Genomic DNA, 23,616 nt, shown 5'->3' with positions numbered 1-23,616 from the left:
ACAAAAAGCTTAATGGAAACAAGTTTATAGAAGAATCAAACAAGTATAGATAATATTTTCAAGGAGTTTTGCTATAAATGACAAGGCAAATAATGTAATTACATGGGTATGATAAGTAAAAGGTATTTATTAATGCATAAACATTTTAGAAGCACCATTTATAATTTAAAAAAGCACAGCAGACTTAAGTAAATCAAGTTGGCAACATTAAGCATTCTAAAAGTGTTGCTTAATATATTCCATCTACATTCTTTTTAGTGTTAATTATTTCTTTGCAGTATTGAAGTTTGAACTCAAGATCTTGAACTCACTATACAGATGCATTGCCACTTGAGTCATTCCTCCAGTCCTCATATGTCATGTATTCTTTATATATACTTCTCCAAATTATCACTCAAAGAAATATTGTCAACTATTTTTTTCTGAATAATTATGTATTTATTGTCAAAGTGGGTACATATCTTGTTCAACTTGTTACTTCCTCCATCATTCCTACCCCCATTCCCTCTCCCCACATGAGTTTTTCAGTTGGTTTACACCAAATGGTTTTGTGTCAGGACCCCTTTCACCCTCACGCATATTCTGTCCCGTCCCACCGGGCGGAAAGCTGGAGTGTGGCCCAACATGCAAACCTTGGCGGTGTGTAGTTGCGAGACGCCCCTCCTCCCCTCGCACACTTAAAGAACGACACGGGAGTCACGCGGGCATTTTGGGGTAAGCTTCTGGAACTTCCGCCGGTTTTACTCAGTGGAGGGGTTTATATAACCGTAATGGCAGCAGGAAGGGAAGGGATTAACTGTATGCTAGCGATAGGCTGATAAGCTGCCCATCATAGTGATGTTACAGAACTTCCTCTATGGGCGGTCATCACATCCCATAGGACTGCCCCTTGGGCCTGGCCCAGCACCATATTCACACACATGTGGCTGAGGTGGAAGGCAGGGCTGGTTTACTACCTCTTCTGGTTCTGGACCGGAAGGGGTAAGAGTGGCTAACAGCCAAGCAGCCCCAGGGCGGGACAAGAGGCAGCCCTCTCGGGACTGCCCCTTAAAGGTATAACCAGAGCCCAACATCCCCCCTTTTGTTTTTTTAAAATAGCAGGGGGCGTTGTAAACATAAGGCGCATGTAGACATGAGGCAAATGTTCACATAAGATATATGTGGGGCCTCTTCTACAAAAAGGCGGGTAAGTGAAGGGGCCACCCATTTGGCTCAGTTCGGAGAAATTGGAGTTCTCATCCCGTTTTTGCGCCACTCAAGACAGTGTAGACAGCATTCCCCTCTTCTGGCGGTGAGGTAGAAGCAGGTTCAAGCTTTAGCGACTCTGGTGGTCCACAGCAGCCAAGGCGCTGGTAATTTAACACATGAGGTTAGTAAAACATTTTATCATAAACATTGAAGCAAGGTGCTAAACCCTTATGCCTATCTTGTAAACATTTTATCATAAGCATTGAGGCAAGGTACTAAACCCTTGCGCCTATTTTGTAAACATTTTATCAAAAACATTGAAGCAAGGTGTCAAAACCCTCAGCTCCTATTTCCCTCCAGCAGGAACCCCTTAAGTTTAGCAGCAGAGGGAGAGCAAAAGGGAAAACAATATTCCTTTCCAGTTCTTGTGCAAAGCTGTTGGCAATATTGCCACCACAAAACATTGCTCCAGAAAGGTGGAGCCCAGGTAGGAAACAGGGAAGGGAAGCTGGCTATCTCTGGTGTCGTCTACCGCTGATGCAAGCAGGCGGCTTCCCTTATTTCCATGGAAGAACAGGGAGGAATGCACCACGGTCATTGTTTTCCTAGACAGAACAAGAAGAAGACATTTCTCCAGAGCGAGTGCTCTAGGCTTAGTTTCCCAATCGGGAAGACACATGTAACCCCTTCCTGCCCTGTTTTGGGGAGATTTAAAAAAATTTTTTGTGTGTGTAAATTTAAGATATTTAATGTAAGCATAGCTGTCCTTAACTGGTCATGGGGACTGTTCCCCCCTTTTTGTTTTAATTAATAATAGAGGAGGGCACCAGGCTGGGAGTATGGGCAGAGGTCATTTCTTCTGGAATTATTTCCTGCTGAAAGGGGGCGAAGTAGTCAGGGGCCCCTGATTTGCCTGGTACTGTCCAGTTTGGTTGGTAAAAGTCCTCATCATTACTACGAGAATGGTTATTAGGACCAGAGGGTGTCATGGTCTCCTCTGGCTACCTTCTGTAGCTTAGGCACATTAGGAAGTCCCTAGGGCTGGGGGCCTTCAGGGTCCAGATCTGCACTGGGCACAGCAGTGTAAAAAGATGATGGCCTTGAACTGCAAGTTCCCAGGTAGTGACCTCAGTGCGGGATGTTATCCTGTTAAAAGAGACTTTTGAAAAGGTCAGGCAAAAGGCTGAAAAGTTCACAGGGCTAGTGAACATGAATGGCATAGGAGAACACACCCTGGGCATAAGCCAGAAAAGTTCCATTCAGAACATGAACCCAATTGTGGCTAATTACAAGGAAGGAGGGAATAACTGAAGGAAGTGTTTAAGGATAGTGGTCTGGTTTGGAGTAGCCAGTCAGAGGCTAAAATAAATATATATGCATATATACAACTGGCAGGAAAAGGAGAACGGACAGGTATGGGCATTGAGTAGGTACAGGTATTCCTTCTGATCTCCTGGCTCTGATTAGTTTTGAAAGGGCAAGACAAGGTGACTCCGTTTAGGATGTAACATCATTCTCCTCTTCCTCCTCTCCATATCCCTGTTTCCTGGACTGGCTGAGTCCCAGGAGTCCTGGTGCTTGTTGCTGGGATGGCATGCTCCCATTGGCATTCACAGGGTTTGAACTCAGGGCCTGAGCACTGTCCCTGAGTACTTCTGCTCGAGGCTAGTGCTCTACCACTTGAGCCACGGTGCCGCTTTTAGTATTTCTCTAGTTCTCTTGAGCCAAGCTTCCAGTCTGGCTCTTTGCTGGTTAATTGAGAGATGGAGTCTTAGAGAGATTTTCTGCCCGGGCTGGCTTCGAACTGCAATCCGAGGAGTTCTACCCATAAAAGCCCTTTTTATATCCAATTAAAGCAACAAGGAGAACAATAGGAACAGAGCCCCACCCGTAACTTGTCGAGAATTGACCAACAACTGCTTGTCAGAGTTCTGTCATAACACTTAGAGAACAGCAGACTGATTGAGATCTATGTGCCATTAATTTAAATCATACCATTTGATCTTACCGGCAGGTGGAAGAGAGCACAAATGAATGATAATTAGGAGGGCAAAAGCTCAGGACAATGTAAAGGTCTCAACTTCAGTGGATCCAAAGTGGCTGTGTCTTCCATCCCAAATTAGCAGGCCAGCAGGAGAGATGAGTTGCATCTGGGTAAGGCTGTAGTAGGATCTCAGAGAGTCCTCTGGACCCGCTGTCACACCCCCTACAAGATTCTACAAGGACTGTTTAAAGACATTTTAAATTCCCCAGTATTTCCTGGTTGGTTGCTCTGGCTTTTGGCGGCTGATGCCCTTCTGGTTCAAGCAGGGTAAAAGGATTTTCCTAGTCACAAAATTCACACGGCTAGCACACATTTTTAACCTGTATTCTGTGAAGCAAAATGTTAATTTTTGGGTCAGGAAAATTTAGGTTAATAGTCACATTTGTATAAAACGTTTCTGATCCCTCGATCTTAAAAGAGTTTTAAGTAAGTTACGCAGTAGTTAGAAGGCAGTAATTTTTAAACCATGATGCTAAATCTTATATGCTTTTACCCTCAGACAGATAAGACAGACAGACACATATATAGACACGGTTGTGTACAAGCTTTGAGCGCTCTTAAAATTGTTTTTTGATTGGCCATGTAAGTTTTCTGGAATTCCAGTGGCAAAATGATATTATTTTGCCCATATTTTAGTAAGCAAAAAAAACCTTTCCAGCAAACCAAAATTTTCACAGATTATCCGAGAAGCCACATTTTGAGAAACCAGTTTGGAGACAGGACATGAACAGAACACAGACACATGGCACGGCTTAACACAGCAAGACATCTTTAAGCCCCTGCCCAGCCTTGGGAGATTTGGCACGCCCACCAACTGGGGTGAGGGCAGAAGGAGGCCACACCAAACCTATCACCCATGGCCACTGAGGGCTCCGGCGGCGGCCACGCCACTCCAGGGGTTCCTTGCGTTCCTCGCCGCCCCCGCGCCCACCCCCACAGCCCTGGTTCAGCGCTCACCATGGCATACGGCGCCGCCGGCCTCCACTCTCCAACAGTTTTGTAAGGATTGCTTTTGGAGTTGTTTGTCTTTTTATCCTTTGTCTCTCAATTTTGATATTCCCTTTCCCTTCCCTAGTTCTAATACAAGTATATACAGTATCCAGGGTACTCAGATGAGATACAGTTATAGTGAGGCACAACCACAGGAAGGGGATATAAGAGGAAAAACAAAAACAAAAAGCTACAGTTTCACATGGCATGTTGAAAATACTTACAACAGTGACATAACACTCGTTTCAGTAAAATAGAGTTCATTGCACTTAACATCATCTTGTGTGTTCATAAGGGGATAGCTATTGAGCTTTTGTGATCTTTGGCTATGACTAGCTTAAACCTGTACTAATTATTCCCTATGAGGGAAATCATAATGTCCATGTTTCTTTGGGTCTGGCTCACTTCACTTAGTATAATTTTTTCTAAGTCCTTCCATTACCTTACAAATGGGGCAATGTCATTCTTTCTGATAGAGGCACAAAATCCCATTGTGTATATGTAGCACATTTTCCTGATACACTTGTCTGTTGAGGGGCATCTGGGTTGGTTCCATATTTTAGCAATGACAAGTTGTGTTGCGATGAACATTGTTGTGCGGGTGGCTTTAGTGTGTTCTTGCTTGTAGTGTGTTCTTTTGGGTAGATGCCTAAGAGTGAGGCTGCTGGGTCACATGGGAGCTCTATGTTGAACCTTCTGTGGAACCTCCATACCGCTTCCCAGAGTGGCTGAACAAGTTACATTTCCACCAATAATGTAGTAGGGTTCCCTTTTGCCACATCCTCTCCAGCATTTGTTATTGTTAATATTCCTGATAACATTCTTTCTGGGGTGAGGTGGAATATCAATGTTGTTTTGATTTGCATTTGTTTTATGGCCAGTGATGCACTTCTTCAAGTTTCTCTTGGCCATTCTCATTTCCTCTCAGAGAAGTCTCTTTTTAGGTCTTTAGCCCACTTGTTGAGGGGGCTGTTGGTTCTTTGAGGATTTCTTTTGGAGGAATTTATTTTTTTTTAGTTCTGCATATATTTTAGATATGAGGCCTTTGTTCGGTGTATGGATCTTCTCCCAGTCTGTGGGATTTCTGTTTATCTTGCAAGCCTATGTCCTTTGCCCTGCAGAAGCTCTACAGTTTGATGCAGTCCTATTTGACCAACCTTTCTTTGATTTGTTGCATTTCTGAGCCTTTATTAAGTATGTTTCGTCCTGTGCCAAAGATCCCAAGTGCTTCTCATTCCTTCTTGTAGTGTTTTCAAGTTATCTGATTTTACTTAGAGGTCTTTGATCCATTTGGAATTGATTTTGGTACATAGTGATATATAAAGATCTAGTTTTAATTTGTTCCAGGTGTTAAACCAGTTTTACCAGCACCATTTGTTGAAGAGGTTGTCTTCCTTCCATCCTATATGTTGTCAAGTATTAAAAAAAATTATCAGCTAAGAAAGATACTGAAGTCCTAGGTATGGCAATGCATATGGTCAATTAATTTCTGTGTCAGAATTGGACAGTCATATCAAAAAACCAACTATGCATAAACATTTAAAAGAATATACAGTAGATGCTAAGGAGAGAAAAAAAACAATTCTCTAACATAATCCCATAGATACTCTTAATTTTACCTAATGTTTCAACTACCATGTATACCTGAGGAAGTGTAGGAGAGAGGAGGCTAAGTGGCAAATAATTGCTAGACACATACTTGGAATTAGAGTGACAGTATTGAAATAAACACAATATACATTTAAGATCTGTTTCCTCTCCCTTCACACTGGAACAGAGAAAGCAGTACCAGAAGTTGCTGGAATAGTAAGAGTATGAAGATGCACATGCACGAATGACCTAAAGAGCAAGCTGCTGCCCATTAGTTTGCGAGTGCTTGGTATGATTATGTCACAGCTGATACATCTGCAACCTGCAGGGACCAAGCCACAGCAGTCAGTGCTTGTGTCATGGTTATCATCATGATAAGGAGGCAGCCAAACTAATTACTCTAAATGATGGATGAGGAGGTGGATGGAAACAGCATGTCCAAAATGGTCTGATGAAAATTGTTACTGATTTTTGTGATAAAGGAAAAAGGAACAGTAACATCTCAAATGTTTACAGCTGATTGTGTAAAAACCACTTATAAAATACTTGTAAGTAACATTTTCCTAACAGGATTTAGATGCCCAGTTGTAATATGCCATTGTGGCTATTGGGTTGGGGATTTTGTTTTAATTTAATGAACACGAGCTGTGAACAAATTTACTACTAATGAGGTAAACAATATTTTACTCCAAAACCAATTTTCTTTCATCATCATTGACTTTAATGAAGGGTTGAAAAATAAATCTTCAAACAATGTCACCGAAATCCAGTGCCGACAGAGAAAAATGTCTCTTGAGGTTTACATGGAAAAAAATAATTTTATGGTGTGACACTTTTAAATGAAAATTAAAAGATTCAATTTATTCTGTCAGGGGCTGAAATATGTAGGGTTTATATTACAAAATAAAATAAACATAGATGTACTGACCAGAAGGTAATAAATAACAATTAGTATGTGGTTGCTGTTATTCCAAAACCCATCACTATAACAGAAATATATCCCCATAACTGAACATGTTATTTGAATTCCCTGTCAATGGAACTTAATTTATTTGAGTATGTTGCGGGTCTTGTAACAACTTTTGGATTGCAACTGGTATAAAAGATCATTTGTAATTATACCATCTATGCTTAATAAAAATCAGTTATCTTTGTTGATAATAAATACCTACAATTGAAATTAAAGAGAATTTTCTTTGTTCCCTTCTCTTTACTGTTACTTAGTAAAGATTAACTAGATCTCGATTGCAAAGAAGAAAAAAACAAACCCGCAGCTCATAAAAAATAAACCAGTGAAATAAATTCATACTCACCTAATACAGGTGAGGTGAATCTAAGTGACTCGAGACTCATTTGTGTTTCTCCCTTTTTTCTTTTCTCTTCTTATAACCTCCTGAATAAACCTTCCACTTAAATTCAAAGTGGAATGAGGTTATAAACAAGATTTAGGAAGGTTTTTTGTTTTTATCAAAGGCCAACTCTCCTCTAAATAAACAACAAAGTACAATTTCTTATTCTTTGTTTTGTTTTGTTTTTTTTGGCCAGTCCTGGGCCTTGGACTCAGGGCCTGAGCACTGTCCCTGGCTTCTTCCCGCTCAAGGCTAGCACTCTGCCACTTGAGCCACAGCGCCGCTTCTGGCCGTTTTCTGTGTATGTGGTGCTGGGGAATCGAACCTAGGGCCTCGTGTATCCGAGGCAGGCACTCTTGCCACTAGGCTATATCCCCAGCCCTAATTTCTTATTCTTTTTGTCCTTACATGTGAGGTTAGCTTTTCCACTTGTGAGGATATCTCTTGAAATTCCCTTGGATTTTAATGTCTCAGCACTTTGTGGGGTAAAAAAACATGTCATATATTTACATATTAACAGTTTTTCTTCTTAGCTCCAAATTTTCCTTCTTAATTTCTATAGCTCTAGGTCACTTTTACCATGTATGTACAATATGGGCAATGATAATTATTGATTCATGAAGCAAGAACAATGTTGTTCCTGTTATTGTGAATGGTTAAAATTTAGAGCTTCTGTGTAGCTTCAATAATGGATAAGGACAGTGACTCCCAAGAGGTATATTTATCTTCCACATGAAAAGACTGAATTAGCCTTATCTCTGATAGCTATTTTTGCATGACTTACCAGCTTTCTGCATTAATTGCAGGTGAGGCCTTTAAAGGATGATTGACTATTTAGACTGTGTTTTGTTTGCATAGGCAATACAGCTACATTTATCCTAATTTTTAGGTTGTAACAACCCCTTGTGAAACTTGAACCCAATGGGGCTACATTTAGTTAATAATTCTTTCAATCTCAAAATCATACATGGTTTCAAATGGAAAAGAATTGCTGTCTTTTAATTATCTTTAGTGAAAAGTTTGAAAATATTGTGTTTGATACAAGTGAATAAAAACTATCTCACATCTATTACACTCTGATTAATAACATACAGTTCTATCCTGCTTTTTTAAATGAGTTCAAACAAAGTATAAGATATTGTCATCTGCACAATACTGAAAGACCATAATGAAATAAAAGGCAGTGATACCCTACACATTTTATGGTACCTTGTTTATATATAGACACAGTGCAGACTGTTTTTTTTCCTGTATAAATGAATGTTGTCAAAAACATTCAAGGTCATCTTTGCCTTTAGATTATATAATTAGATATTGTGTATTTCCCAAATAATATACAACATTTCAAAGATGGGAAAGGCAAAGTAGAACTATAGAATTAATTGAAAGATAACAAGCAATAATAATCAGTTTTTTCATTTCAAACCTAATTTGGGGCAATATTTCAGTAGTATACAAATTCATTTTTATATAGAAAAAATCATAAGCACTATATTTTTGGTAGAATCTAAGAAATTGGCTTTACAATAAGCACTTGACTATCACACATACATATGTGTACCCTGAATTTGATGATTAAAATTGAATTTGACAGTCAATTCAATCTGCATAAATGTCAATTTTGCAAGAAAATACATTTGTTTCCTTTGATTTGCTTTTGTCTATAAATGTATTAGTTTACACCAAAAATTTTTAATGAAAATAGTCGATGATGTTGTATATGTAGATACAGCTGAAGTATGATTAGCTGTATTACTTGTGTTTTCTTCAAATGCAGCTCTGGGTTAAATTTGAATTGTTGTTCATAAAAGTAAGTAAAAAATATAATATATAAGATACAAGTTTAAAATTCAGCTCTTCAAAATGTCTAAAATCGAATTGAATAATACCTCTAGTGCAAATTATAAACAACCTGTGGTTCATAAGTATGGGCAAGACTTAAATAATTAACTCTCAAAGAGTAAGAGGTGACCGGATATTGGATTAAAGTAATGTTTTCAAAACCACTTGAAGATGGAGGCAGAGGCAATATTTTTCTGAATACTATTTAATCACCAAGGAAATAAGAACAAGGTAGAGTTCATCTGCAAAATAACCATCAAAAAGCCAGGATGGAGGCTGAGCTCATGTGGTCAAACAACAGTCGAGCAAGCCCATGGCCTGAGTTCAAACCCCAGTACTGCAAAAGAGAAAATAAATAAAGAAAAAATTATGGTGAATATAAAAGTACCCTTTGTGAAATATACAAAGTGTATAGGAAACCAATTTTTGTTCTATCTTGAATGATCACAGAAGAACGCACATTACAGTCAGCATCACAACCGCCAAACACTACTGAGGAACTTAATTCTTAATTCCTAAGTTTCTAAAGATTGAAAAAATATATAAACACCAAAGCAAATATTCTCAAAATTCTACCTCCACCCCTCTCAAATTTTAATTTAAATTTTTAACTTAAATGCTAAAGTTCTCTACCTTCAGAGCAATTTTTCCCTCTCTGGCTCTTTGAACCTTACACAAAAATATACAGCGCATTGAGAATGTAAAAATGTCATTTTCCTTTGCTAAATGATAGTAATCAAACACACTTTGTTCAACAAGAGTAAAACCTCTGTAGAGGGGAAAATGCAGTTTGTGGCTTCATTTTTTGAAAATATTGTAATCTTCCAAATTGGCAGCCAGATTATTCATTATCATAGTGGCACACAGATTAGATTGCACTTAAATTCTTTTAAAATTTCAAAAGGTAGGCCTTTAAAAGAATCAGAGACATTTTTTAAAAAATGAGCTTTGGTATGTAAGAACTATTCTTTCTCTTCAAATTGTTTAAACAGGTGCTCTGGCAAGCCATTGCCTTCATAAGGCTTTTAAGATGTTTACAGAAAAACATTTTGCCCTGTTATATTTTTCCAAGTACTAAAATGCTACAGGGAATTTGCTTTCCACCAGTTTTACAAATCCGTAGATGAATTCTTTACCAACTTTGTATGTGTTTGGATACAGAATATTGCAAAAGGTAGCATGCCTGCTGGATGTGGTGGGTCACCCCTGTAATTCTAGCTGCTTGGGAGCAGATATTAGGATGATTATAGTTCCAGGATACCCTGGGAAAACATAGAAAAACCTCATCCCAATAAGTAAATCAGGCATGACAGTGTGCATCTCTGGTCCCAGTTATGCAGTAAGCCTAGCTAGGAGGGCCACATTCCAAGGACTGCCAAATCTGCCCAACCTAAATAGGCTGTGGGTATGGATCAAGTGGTAGACCAAGTGATAGCCCCTGAGTTCAAATCCCAGTACTGCCAAAAATCACAGCTGGCCATTAGAACAAAGTAGGCAACTTTGAAACAATACTTACAAATTACCAAAGGGAATGTCAGCATCATATCAGGAATATAATTAATACAATTTAATACTATTCTTATGTTAAAGTAGACCTATGCCATTGACATCTCTATTTTTATTAGGAGTATTTTATTCCTTGAAGATAATGTTATTAATTCATGTATATATGTATGTATGTAGTTGGTTTCAGTGATGATGTGTGATTATGTATTTGTGATATATAATAAAGGGGAGAAATAACAGTAAGCATGTATAATTTGCCTAGGCCACTTTGGTTATGTCTTGTGGTTTTGTTAAGCAATCAGGAGTACCGTGTATGTCCTTCCATCATTTGGAAGGATGGTAAACTTTAAATAGCTATGAGATGTCATTGATAGATATTTTTTCTGACCACAGACTCGACTGTTTAGGCAAGTAGGGAGAGAATAACATCCCTCATCAATATCCAATAAAGAATAATCATCTGGAATTTTATAACCTAAGTAGTAAAGCGATACACAATCCTAGGCACATAAAGTTCATGAAAATCCCATCCCAGCCTTACTACAGCATATTTTGCATTTTTTTTTTTTTGGCCAGTCCTGGGCCTTGGACTCAGGGCCTGAGCACTGTCCCTGGCTTCTTCCTGCTCAAGGCTAGCACTCTGCCACCTGAGCCACAGCGCCTCTTCTGGCCCTTTTCCATATATATGGTGCTGGGGAATCGAACCCAGAGCTTCCTGTGTAGGAGGCAAGTGCTCTTGCCACTAAGCCATATTCCCAGCCCCATATTTTGCATTTGTAGTACAATTATTTTACCTGAAAGTAAGATGGAATCTGCTGAAAGTAACTAATACCAGCAAGCTGCATCAATTTTGCGTGCAAAAAATATGGCATTCACACTGGTAAGATGCAAAATGTGATAAGAATAACGGACAAGACACAGAGGCAGCAGGCAGACAGCACTAGGACAATGAACACTCCCTTGTTTTCACATTTAAAACTCCACTCACATTAAACTTCTAAGTGTTCATGAGAATGAATAGTGCAACTTAAATTTAAGGGAAGTTACAACTCAGATAATGGGACTTTGAAGTCTTCCAGCTATCTTGTTACTAATACCAGACATATTGCTTATAAAATCACAAGTTTGTCTTTGGTTATTGAGGAAACAAAATACTATTCTGTAAATTCTTTTTTTTATTACTTAAATTTTGTTGAAAAGGTGTTGTGCAAAAGGGGTACAGTTACATAATAAGGCAGTGAGTACATTTCTTGTGATATCTTACACCCTCGTTTTTCTTTCCCTTCCTTAGATCAGGTAGGCATAAATACAATACCCAGTGTACCAAAATCATATACAGTAACCACGTAGCTTATGCCAAAGGAAATTCACCTAGAACTTTAAATGTGACATGAACAATAGAATCCTCCTGTGTCCTCGTGGAGTTTTTTTTTTTACTTATCCTCGTCTTATATGAGCATATGTACATAGCTGTTGAGCTATTGTGATCCACTGATAGGTCTATTCTAGACCTTTTTATGTTTAGTAGTTGTTTGGTTTTAAATACATAATGTAAGGTCGCTGACACAAACCTGTGGAAATAACATTTGAAAAGAAGTTTTTCACAGACCTGGTCTCTACTGTACCCCCTCCCATCGCACTCTAATAGTCATATATTAAGGAGACCATGCGCCTTTGTTCTCTGTGTCCTAGGCCTGTCTTGCTCAACATTCAAGTTCAAGTTCTGACCATTTCACTGCGAATACCAATATTTTATCATTTCTAATCGCTATGTAGTATTCCATTGTGTATAGGTACCACATTTTTTGGATCCATTCATCTGTAGTGGGGCATCTGGGTTGTTTCCATATTTTGGCTATTGTGAATTGTGCAGTGATAAACATGGGTGTGCAGATGTATTTATGGTATCCTGAGACCTGTTGTTCAGGATAGATGCCTAGGAGTGGTAGGGCTGGGTCATAGGGTATGTCTATGCTGAGCTTTTTGAGGAACCTCTATACTGTTCTCCAAAGTGGTTGTACTAATTTGCACTCCCACCAACAGTGGAGAAGGGTTCCTCTTTCCCCACATCCCCTCCAGCATTTGTTGTTGGCTGAGTTCAGAGTATAGGACATTCTAACTGGAGTGAGGTGGTATCTCAGGGTTATTTTTAATTGCATTTCCTTTACTTCCAGGGATGTTGAACATTTCCTTATATGTTTCTTTGCCATTTTTATCTCTTCTCCTGTGAAGTCTCTCTTTAGCTCCTTTGCCCATTTAATAACTGGTTTACTGGGTTTGGAGTGGGTTAGTTTTTTGAGTTCTCTATAGATGACAGATATTAGGCCTTTGTTTGTTGCTGTGCTGGTGAAGATCCTTTCCCATATGGTTGGTTGTCTTTCTAGATCGGTGGCTATGTCTTTAGCTGAGCAGAAACTTTTTGTTTTGTACTAGTGCCATTTGTCAAGACTCTCCCCTATCTGTTGTGCCCCTGGGATTATATTCAGGAAGTTCCTACCTGTGCCTATAAATTCTAGCATCTCTCCTACTCTGTCCTTCAGTAGTTTCAAGGATTCAGGTCTGATGTTGAGGTCCTTAATCCATTTTGAGTTAATCTTGGTGCATGGTAATAGGCTAGGGTCTACTCTGAATTTTCTACATGTGGCTGGCCAGTTTTCCCAGCACCAGTAGTTAAAGAGGCTTTTTTCCCCCCATTGTATGTCTTTAGTTCCTTTGTAGCATATCAGCTGACTGTAAGAATGCGGCTTTATTTCTGGGTCTTCTATTCTGTTCTATTAGTCTTCAGGTCTGTTTTTATAACAATACCAGGCAGTTTTTGTTATGATGGGTCTATAATAGAGCTTGAAGTCTGGCATTGTGATTCCTCCTGCACTGCTTCTCTTGCCTAGCATTGCTTTGGCTATTCTAGGTCTTTTCCTGATCCATATGAATTTATGGGTTGTTTTCTCTATTTTAGTGAAGAATGTAGCTGGGATATTGATGGGGATTGAATTGAATTTGTATGACATTTTGGGCAATATAGCCATTTTCACTATATTGATTCTTCCTACCCATGAGCATGGGAGGTCTTTCCATCTATTTGTGTCTTCTTTGATTTCCCTTTTTAGATTTTTTTACCAAATTTTTATTATCAAACTGATGTACAGAGAGGTTACCGTTTCATACGTTAAGCATTGGATACATTTCTTGTACTGTTTGTTACCTTGTCCCTCATACCCCCCTTTCTCCTCCCCCTTTCCATCCCCCCCACCCCCGGAGGTGTTCAGTTCACTTACACCAAACAGTTTTGCAAGTATTGCTTTTGTAGTTGTTTGTCTTTTTTTTTTTACCCTGTGTCTCTCAAATTTGGTATTCCCTTTCAATTTCCTACTTCCAATACCAGTATACACAGTTTCCAATACACTCAGATAAGATTACAGAGATAGTGTAGGTACAACCACAGGAAGGTGATACAAGAACATCATCAATAATAGAAGCTACAGATACACATGGGACATTGAAAGTAGTTACAACTGTGATAAAACAATTGTTTCCATAACATGGAGTTCATTTCACTTAGCATCTTCTTAGGTATTCATAAGGGTATATCTATTGGGCCTTGTGATCCTCTGCTATAACTTTCCTAAACCTGTACTAATTATTGCCAATAAGGGAGACCATAGAGTCCATGTTTCTTTGGGTCTTGCTCACTTCACTTAGTATAATTTTTTCCAAGTCCTTCCATTTCCTTACAAATGGGACAATGTCATTCTTTGTGATAGAGGCATAAAATTCCATTGTGTATATGTACCACATTTTCCTGATCCATTCGTGTACTGAGGGGCATCTGGGTTGGTTCCAGATTCTCGCTATGATAAATTGTGCTGCGATGAACATTGTTGTGCTGGTGGCTTTACTGTGATTTTGTTTGTGGTCTTTTGGATAGATACCCAAAAGTGGGGCTGCTGGGTCATAAGGGAGTTCTATATTTAGCCTTCTGAGGAATCTCCATACTGCTTGCCAGAGTGGCTGAACCAGTTTACATTCCCACCAACAATGAAGTAGGGTTCCCTTTTGGCCACATCCGCTCCAACAGCTGTTATTGTTAGTTTTCTTGATATATGAGATTCTTACTGGGGTGAGATGGAATCTCAATGCTGTTTTGATTTCCATTTCTTTTATGGCCAGTGTTGTAGAGCATTTTTTCATATGTCTCTTGGCCATTCTCATTTCCTCATCAGAGAAGTCTCTTTGTAAGTCTTTAGCACACTTGATGAGGGGGCTATTGGTTCTTTGCGGTTTTGTTTTGGAAGAAGGTAATTTTTTTTTAGTTCTGCATATATTTTAGAGATGAGGCCTTTGTCTGTTGAATGTCCGGTAAGATCTTCTCCCAGTCTGTGGGCTTTCAGTTTATCTTGCGAGCTATGTCCTTTGCCATGCAGAAGCTCTGGAGTTTGATGCAGTCCCATTTGTCCAACCTTTCTTTGATTTGTAGCCTTTCTGGGTACAAAGGAGACTTTTACAGTGTTTTTTTTTTTTTTCTCAAATTTTTATTATCAAACTGATGTACAGAGAGGTTACAGTATCATACGTTGGGCATTGGATACATTTCTTGTACTGTTTGTTGCCTTGTCCCTCATGCCCCCCTCCCTCCCCCCCTTTCCCTCCCCCCCAGGTGTTCAGATCACTTACACCAAACAGTTTTGCAAGTCTTGCTTTTGTAGTTATTTCTCTTTTTTTACCCTGTGTCTCTCAAATTTGGTATTCCCTTTGAATTTCCTACTTCCAATACCAGTAAACACGGTTTCCAATATACTCAGATAAGATTACAGAGATAGTGTAGGTACAACCATAGGAAGGTGATACAAGAACATCATCAATAATAGAAACTACACATACACATAGGACGTTGAAAGTAGTTACAACTGTGATATATCACTTGTTTCCATAACATGGAGTTCATTTCACTTAGCATCATCTTATGTGTTCCTAAGGGTATAGCTATTGGGCCTTGTGATGCTCTGCTATGGCTTGCCTAAACCTGTACTAATTATTCCCAATAAGGGAGGCCATAGAGTCCATGTTTCTTTGGGTCTGGCTCACTTCACTTAGTATAACTTTTTCCAAGTCCTTCCATTTCCTTACAAATGGAACAATGTCATTCTTTCTGTAGAGGCAAAAAATTCCATTGTGTAAATGTACCACATTTTCCTGATCCATTCATCTATGGAGGGGTTGGTTCCAGATTCTCGCTATGACAAATTGTGCTGCGATGAACATTGTTGTGCTGGTGGCTTTACTGTGATTTTGTTTGTGGTCTTTTGGATAGATACCCAAAAGTGGGGCTGCTGGGTCATAAGGGAGTTCTGTATTTAGCCTTCTGAGGAATCTCCATACTGCTTGCCAGAGAGGCTGAACCAGTTTACATTCCCACCAACAATGAAGTAGGGTTCCCTTTTGGCCACATCCCCTCCAACAGCTGTTATTGTTAGTTTTCTTGATATATGAGATTCTTACTGGGGTGAGGTGGAATCTCAATGCTGTTTTGATTTCCATTTCTTTTATGGCCAGTGTTGTAGAGCATTTTTTCATATGTCTCTTGGCCATTCTCATTTCCTCATCAGAGAAGTCTCTTTGTAAGTCTTTAGCACACTTGATGAGGGGGCTATTGGTTCTTTGCGGTTTTGTTTTGGAAGAATGTAATTTTTTTTAGTTCTGCATATATTTTAGAGATGAGGCCTTTGTCTGTTGAATGTCCGGTAAGATCTTCTCCCAGTCTGTGGGCTTTCAGTTTATCTTGCGAGCTATGTCCTTTGCCGTGCAGAAGCTCTGCAGTTTGATGCAGTCCCATTTGTCCAACCTTTCTTTGATTTGTAGCCTTTCTGGGTACAAAGGAGACTTTTACAGTGTTTCTAATCTGAGGGTTCAAAGAAAATAGGACTGCAATAGGTTTTCACAGAATTCTGTCTCAATGTCTTACCTATTCCTTTGCTATTAGCTATTTCCATTTGTCTGTAATATTCTTATCTCCCTAAAGAAATGTAACAGGAGATCAGATTGTTTCTTTTCTATATTTGATGATGCCAATGCTTGAGGAGTCATTGTTCAACTGAGACTATGCAACGTTCCTTATATTTATGCAAGACACCTCACTACACAGCAGTTGGTCATTTTGTTGTTGTTATTGTTCCTCAGTTTGGAAGAGGGAAGCAGGTGTCTTCTTTGTGCTGAATGTAATACTAATGACATCGACAAAGGAAAGTCCCTTGGGCCAGCTGTATTTAGGGGAAAGCACTCAAATCAAATAATGGAATATAATTTATTTGTAAAAGAATAAAACTGATGACCTGGTAGGTAGCTGCATTTTCCCCCACTACTCAGTGAGTCAGTTTCTATTCTTGTAGTATAATTTTCAAAGCTCAGAGGGAAGAAGAAACATTTTACTACACAAAAAAGTGGGAGAATAACCACTGGAGTCATATAAAATGTCTCTAGCAGCCTTGACTTTAATTTTCAAAGGGACTTTCCCATTTGTGGCATTTACCATATATTTATTCCTTTCTCCCCTACAAATTATGTTCTTGTCAACTTTTACATCTATTCATCTGGGCTCTAAGTAAGAAATTAAAGAGCTTTTCCTCTACATGGATTCCCAAGTGCTATTACAAAGTACAGCAGGTTTAACAAACAGGCTCAATAAAAGCTGTCTTCACTTTGCTTCAATAAATGGAAAGGTTGCTCATGTCCTTGAATAGATAGCATTTGCCCTTCCTTTCTCTTTTGGTTTATATCATTTCAATATATGTGCTGATAAGGGTATTCATATACACATTTTGAATGCTATCCTTTTAAATAAAAACATTATCAAAACTCTCATGTGGTTACAAAGATATGTTCTTATTTCTCTGGCAGTCTGTATTTCAGGCACTTGTCCTGTTTTTAGTTTTATTATCAATTAGGATTTCTCAACTTTGGCTAATAAATTCCTACATAACAGTGCCTTTATTTGAACTCTGAGCACAATGTAGATGCCATTTAGATTTAGATTGGAAGACCCATTAGAAGATTGAAGTCAATTTCTAATAGATTTATCGTTAATTTCTGTACCAGATTTCAATCGGTGGGGGAGGGGGGGGAGGAACATGATGAATAGCCTCACTTTCCACTCTTGTACATGGAAACATAATATCCTTCTCCTAGCTTGTGGCTATTACCGACCTTAACATGCAATGTGACCTTGGTCTGAAAAGCATGTTTGGTTAGCACAGAAACTTAATCATAAGAAGTCATAAGTAGAATCCTTCTTCTTTACTGCCCTTTTTCTAGGAGTAGGAAATTTATTGCTTGTGGGACAGGTAGCATATGAACAATGGGCCAAATAGAGTCCAGGGTTATCTCATCTGTGTGAAAACTGCTGCTGAAAATCGATGTGACCTCTGCCGCACTGTCATCCCGGTTCCCACCCTCTGTGTCCTATTTGTCTTTTGGAAGAAGCTTAGATCTGTGTGCTGTCTCTATGTGTCTCTCTTGGGCCAGATTATCAAAATAAATCATTGCCTGTATACCTCTTATTTTTCTATTTATTTTCCTGGTGTTGACTAGGTCTGATGAAATATGATTCTTTTTGCATTTGATCTTCACTGCAGCAAGCGACACCTAATTCAGCTGTGTCTATCTCTTTAAAGAAGACTAATATTATTTTGAAACTTCAACCTACTGTATAGAAACATTACAATCCATAGACCATGCAACCCATCTTCATAGTCAATAGTAATTTTCCTTTCAGCCAATTTAACAGCATTTCGTTCATCATCAAATAGAGGACTTCTAGAAATTTTAAAGTAGTTATAATTTTGTTTTATGCATACTGAATATATTGCTTTCTTTTATAGAAAGAGGACCTCTCAGATTCTAACTACTGTGTGTGTTTGTAATAACAAATCCATTAATTTTAAGAACTCTGTCCTGATACAAAATATATATTCAAGGAAAATATTATGCTATTCCTGAAACAACAGGGAGTCAATGTTCTGACTTTGTAGCCATTTATTTTGTAAAAGTAGATCTTGCAGACTAGGTAAACTCTTGCGATGTGATGTATAATCATTAATGCAAAGATCTAGAAACTCTAGTCATTATAAATCCCAATGGATCACCATAAAGTCATTTGATGCACTCTTAATGCACTCATGTGGAGAAGACAAAATAATATCCTAGTGTAGATAACAAATAATAACAATGAAAGTATAATATTGCTTGGTTAGTTGTTGAGAACTGTACTCTTAAAACAGTAGTGCTTCCAGGAACTAGTGACTTAAGCCTGTAATCCTAACTACTTGAGAGACTGAGATCTGAGGGTTAGGGTTCAAAGCCAGCCCAGACAAGAAAGTCTGTGAGACTCTTATGGCCAAATAGGCACCAAAAAAGCTAGAAGTGGAGTGTGGATCAAGTGGTAGAGTGCTGTCCTTGAAGAGTAAAGGTCAGGGATAGTGCAAAGCCTCTATATTCAAGTCCCAGGATGGCATGTGCATACATGTGCATGCACACACACATACACATGCACACACAAGTAGAGTTTCTAGCTAAGAAATGTGTTTTAGGTTTAAAAATTATAAGAAAATATACCAAGAAAACCATGTAGGTATATATAGTCACATCATTTATGACTATGTTACCTCTCTTCCAAATCCACTAGTCACATTGGAAGTAATGTGGGAAGAAAGGAGGAAGAAAGAGAAAGATGTTATGGTTTCATTCCATTTATGGAAAGCATAAATAGGAGATAGCATTCCAGGCCAGTCCTAGTATATAAGGCATAAATGAGGCACCCTGTTTTTGTTTTTTCAAAAAAATAGAAAGGAGGAAAGAAAAAGCAAGCAAGCAAACAAACAAAAATGCTGAGAGTGTGGCTCAAGTCACACATAGAGTGCCTGCCTGCAAACTGCCAGGGCCCTGGGTTCCACACAGTTATCTAGAACAAAATGAAACACAGTACAAAAAAAATTCACTGAATTGAGAGCTAATCTTAAATTCCAAATTAACATAACTGTAGAATATGTAAATAAAACTTTTAGGAAATGCATGTATCAGTAAGCCGCAGTCTTTTTTAAGTTTTCTAAAAGGCAATTCCTGAGAAGATAGATATCATCGATTCTTGTGGTAAAGAATGTAATAGAATCATTTATCCATTTTATTAAATTCTTTCAGACGAATAAACACTCTTTCTAACATTGGGATTTACATAATATAAAACTCAGTTCTCTAAATGAATTATTTAGCATTTTTGTCCTTATTCATTTTGAAAACAATAGAAAATGGTAAAAAAAAAAAAAAAAGATCTATATTAAGAGCGTTTTATTCACAGAAAATTATATCCCATTAAGTAATCTCACTGAAGGTTCCCTCAATACATGTCTCAACTTCTCACATGAGAAATACCATAGCAAGACATGATGACTCTAAAATAGATAGGGCTCAATACTCTACCAAATATAAAGGCTGGTTACAATTGAAAAGAATCTGGCTATATGGCAAATCTATATTTGCATCCCTACAGGAGCCAGACCAAAACCAAGATTTAAAAAGTATTTTTTATTTTATCTTTTATGTCCTTAATTAGTTGTACAAAGGGTTTTCAATTCAATGTCACTTTGTAAGTAAGATGCACCTTGGTAGGTCCTCCTATTAAATCAAATGAGAATTTCATACTCCTATTAAACATTGGTAAACAATAGTAATTATAAAATCCCTAACATATTTTCTGCTTTTTATGCTTCCTGGTCCTGTTATAGTATTTATGTTTACAAAGCAGTTTTCCATGCGTTCTTTCATTTACTGTCTAAAATGAAGCTTTGCAGACTGACTGTAGGATTATCATTTTGCTGAACAGATGGAGAGCCTGTAGCTCTTGATGCTGTCTAGTAGTACAAGTGTGTTTTCTCTAACCAATACAGAATTAAAAGGTGGGAAAATATGCAAAACCTGTTTATTTGAAAGTAAAAGTAAAGCCATAAAAAATGGAGAAGGGAATTAGAGGGGAGTCCCAATATTATTTTTTTTCCTTCCAAACAATGTGAAAATGTATAGCTCTAAATTCATGCCTTCATTTCTTTGAATGATTCTCATATCCAGATTTAGCTTACAAACTCACAAGTGAATATATTGGGTGGTGTGCAAGTGTATACAAATGCAATCACTGGAATATGGAAGATTCAAGTGAGACCTCAAATAGTGTAATTCTTTAAAGTTCAGCAAAGTAAAACACCAAGAAAGAGAGTACTCAAAGGGGATGGGATGGGGTCAAGGGGAATGAGGTCGAGCAATGCAGAGGAGAAGAAGGGGGGAAATGCAGACATGAATCCAATGTATATCCTACAAAATTAAGAAGAATGAGGAAAGTGGTGGGTAGGAGAGGGTTGTTTGAGAATGTTCAATGGGGTGACTTTGATTAAGATGCATTGTATTCATAAAAATCTCTGCTTAATGGAAACTCGTACAACTATTTAAACATAATAATAACAATTTAAAATATTTTGAGGCACTAAGCTTCTAACTTGAAAGAAGCCTATTTTTCATACTTTGGGTATATTACCATGGGAAACATCCAAATTCTTACCAAATAGTTAATATTTGAACAAAAGGTGGTATATTCATGGAGTCAAATACTGTTTAACAACGAAAATAAAAGGAACTGCTGTTGCATAACAGAACATGTACAAATCCATGTGAAAGAAGCCATGCACAAAACATTACATATTTTATGATTCCACTTGTATACAATAGCCAGAAAATGCAAACCATTACAGAGTGAAAAATAAAGCCTATCAAGGGATTCAGTCAAAAAATAGATGAACTGTAAATGGATATGCATTTTGGGAGAAGAGCTCCAAATATCCTAGCAATTGGTGTGTTGTGATGGTTAGACAAATGTGCAAAATTACTAAAAACAGAGGATCCACTTAATATAAGTGAATGTTTGTGTGTAAAGTATTCCTCAATGAAGCTGTCAAAATAATGAAGATAGATGGGTAGTTAGGCAAATACAGAGAGGAAAAAAATACACTGTGCTTTTCCAAAGAGTCAATATTTATATTTATGAAAATACATGTTGATTGTATATATCTTACATTTTATCAATTGTATATAAACAAAATTTCTTACTACTCATTGCTTTTGTAGGCATAAATGTTCCTTTATATTCTCATTTTATATTGAATCATTTGAGAGAAATAGAGGTAGCTGGAAAATAGGTAGACTATATTGTGAATGTTCATCATTTTGTTACAGGACCAGAATGTCTATTAATATCTTTTAGAGGTGACCTGGTGAAATGTTTGAACTATTAACTTATAAAAACTCTTGATGTTAATTTTATTTTTCAGAAGAGGGACCAGTTCAAATTCCAATAATGAAGTCACCCTTGGACAAGATACAGCTGGCTCCTGGGCAGGCCTTGCCCCACGGATTCCCTGGACCATTCATTTTTGCTGATAGTTTGTCCTCTGTGGAGACTCTGTTGACCAACATTCAGGTCAACACTATTTCTATAAACAAAATAAATGTAATACAAGACATTAGCACCTACATAAATTATTCCATATTTGCCAAGTTAACACAGATAATATGAACTGCATGCCATTTGATGTACTTTGACAGGGTCTGCTGAAAGTGGCCTTGGATAATGCTCGCATCCAGGAGAAGCAGATTCAACAGGAAAAGAAGGAGCTGCGAATGGAGCTCTACAGAGAAAGAGAAATTAGAGAAAATCTTGAAAGACAGCTTGCAGTGGAGCTTCAAAGCAGAAGTAAGATTAATGCATATCATGTTGTTAGTATTTCAATAGTAATGGAATTATTCTCAGGGGATGCTTAGAAATACTGAAAAGAAATGCCCATCTACTAATCTAATCCTGTGTATAAGCCATAAGGTTATGATTGTATGGTATTTCTGTGCTAAAAGAATTAGATCTGTTTCATACATAAGGCAGTGAGTACATTTCTTATCCAACTTGTTACCTCTTTCCTCATTTTTCCCTTGTAACCCCTCTGTATACCAATTTAACAATAAAGAAATGAAAAAAAAAAACCACCTGAAAAAGCACTTCCTCACTAGATGTGAGGATCTAGGAACAAAAACAAAACCAAAAAGAATTAGATCTGTACTATGGGTCACTTGCATATTTGAAAACACGGGTATTCACTATTCTATATCAATTCAGAAAGTATACCTAAATCTAGAATATTTCTGTGAATATAAATAATTATACATGAATTACTCTTCTGCTAGAACAAGTGTTAGATTCTTGCATTATTAGAGTGAAACTCAGTTCCTGTAAATCCTTGAAGATTTTACATTGTAGAAGGCTGACACAACCAGTTTGTTTTTAAGACCAATTGGTAAAAAGCAAATGTGTACATTGGAGGGATGTATACAGAGGCTTAGTTAGGTTAGCTTGCTGGGAATGTAGATATTAAATGCTGAAATCTTTTATAAAATTATTTTTATTATCCTTAAAATGTTGTACAAAGGAGATACCATTCAACATGTCATTTTGAGTACATTGTATATTGGTTAATGTTACCCTTTTCATCATTCTCCCCTATCCCTCACAATGCAACCATTCCCTTTAATTTCCCTAGTTTCATGGGATATGCATTGGATATTATGGTTGTATCTTAAAAGATCAGTAGGCTCAATAAGGGCATATGAACATAGGAGATGTGTGGGTATTCTAGACAGAGCCTTCAGCATATGCACAGAGAAAAGACTTCATATATTGGGAATTATATACAATTAGAAGAGAGCCTTTCAGCTTTATGAAGTAAATGGTAGCAGGTAATAATGTGTAAGAAGAGAAGCAAGGAAATGGTACAAACTGTAGTAACGAGTATTGAGTAGTGGAAGTAGAGTTGGAGACAAAGAGCAGAAAATGGAGAAATACTGGATTATGCACAAAAATCAATTTGTAAACTATGTAACTTTCCACAATGGAAAGAAAATTGTATATCTGCACATATTTATCACATGTATATTACATATTAATAATATATGGCATTACATACACAAACTATGACAACATATACAATATACATGTATATATAAGAATACTTGACCTTTTAGTATAATCAA

The 23,616-nt window shown here is 37.6% G+C and overlaps 1 protein-coding gene across 1 annotated transcript in view; it reads left to right on the top strand.

Annotated features, from left to right (window-relative positions):
* Positions 1–23,616, top strand: part of Dach2 (dachshund family transcription factor 2) — a 494,618-nt gene that overhangs the window by 439,264 nt on the left and 31,738 nt on the right. Inside the window, exons 8-9 of the mRNA XM_048336074.1 lie at positions 21,870–22,018; positions 22,144–22,291. Of these exons, the coding sequence (XP_048192031.1) occupies positions 21,870–22,018; positions 22,144–22,291 (297 nt within the window). The remainder of the gene's footprint in view (positions 1–21,869; positions 22,019–22,143; positions 22,292–23,616) is intronic.

Source organism: Perognathus longimembris, chromosome 28, assembly GCF_023159225.1.
Source record: "Perognathus longimembris pacificus isolate PPM17 chromosome 28, ASM2315922v1, whole genome shotgun sequence".
Taxonomy (NCBI): Eukaryota; Metazoa; Chordata; class Mammalia; order Rodentia; family Heteromyidae; genus Perognathus; species Perognathus longimembris.
This window is presented reverse-complemented; position numbering and strand designations above follow the sequence as displayed.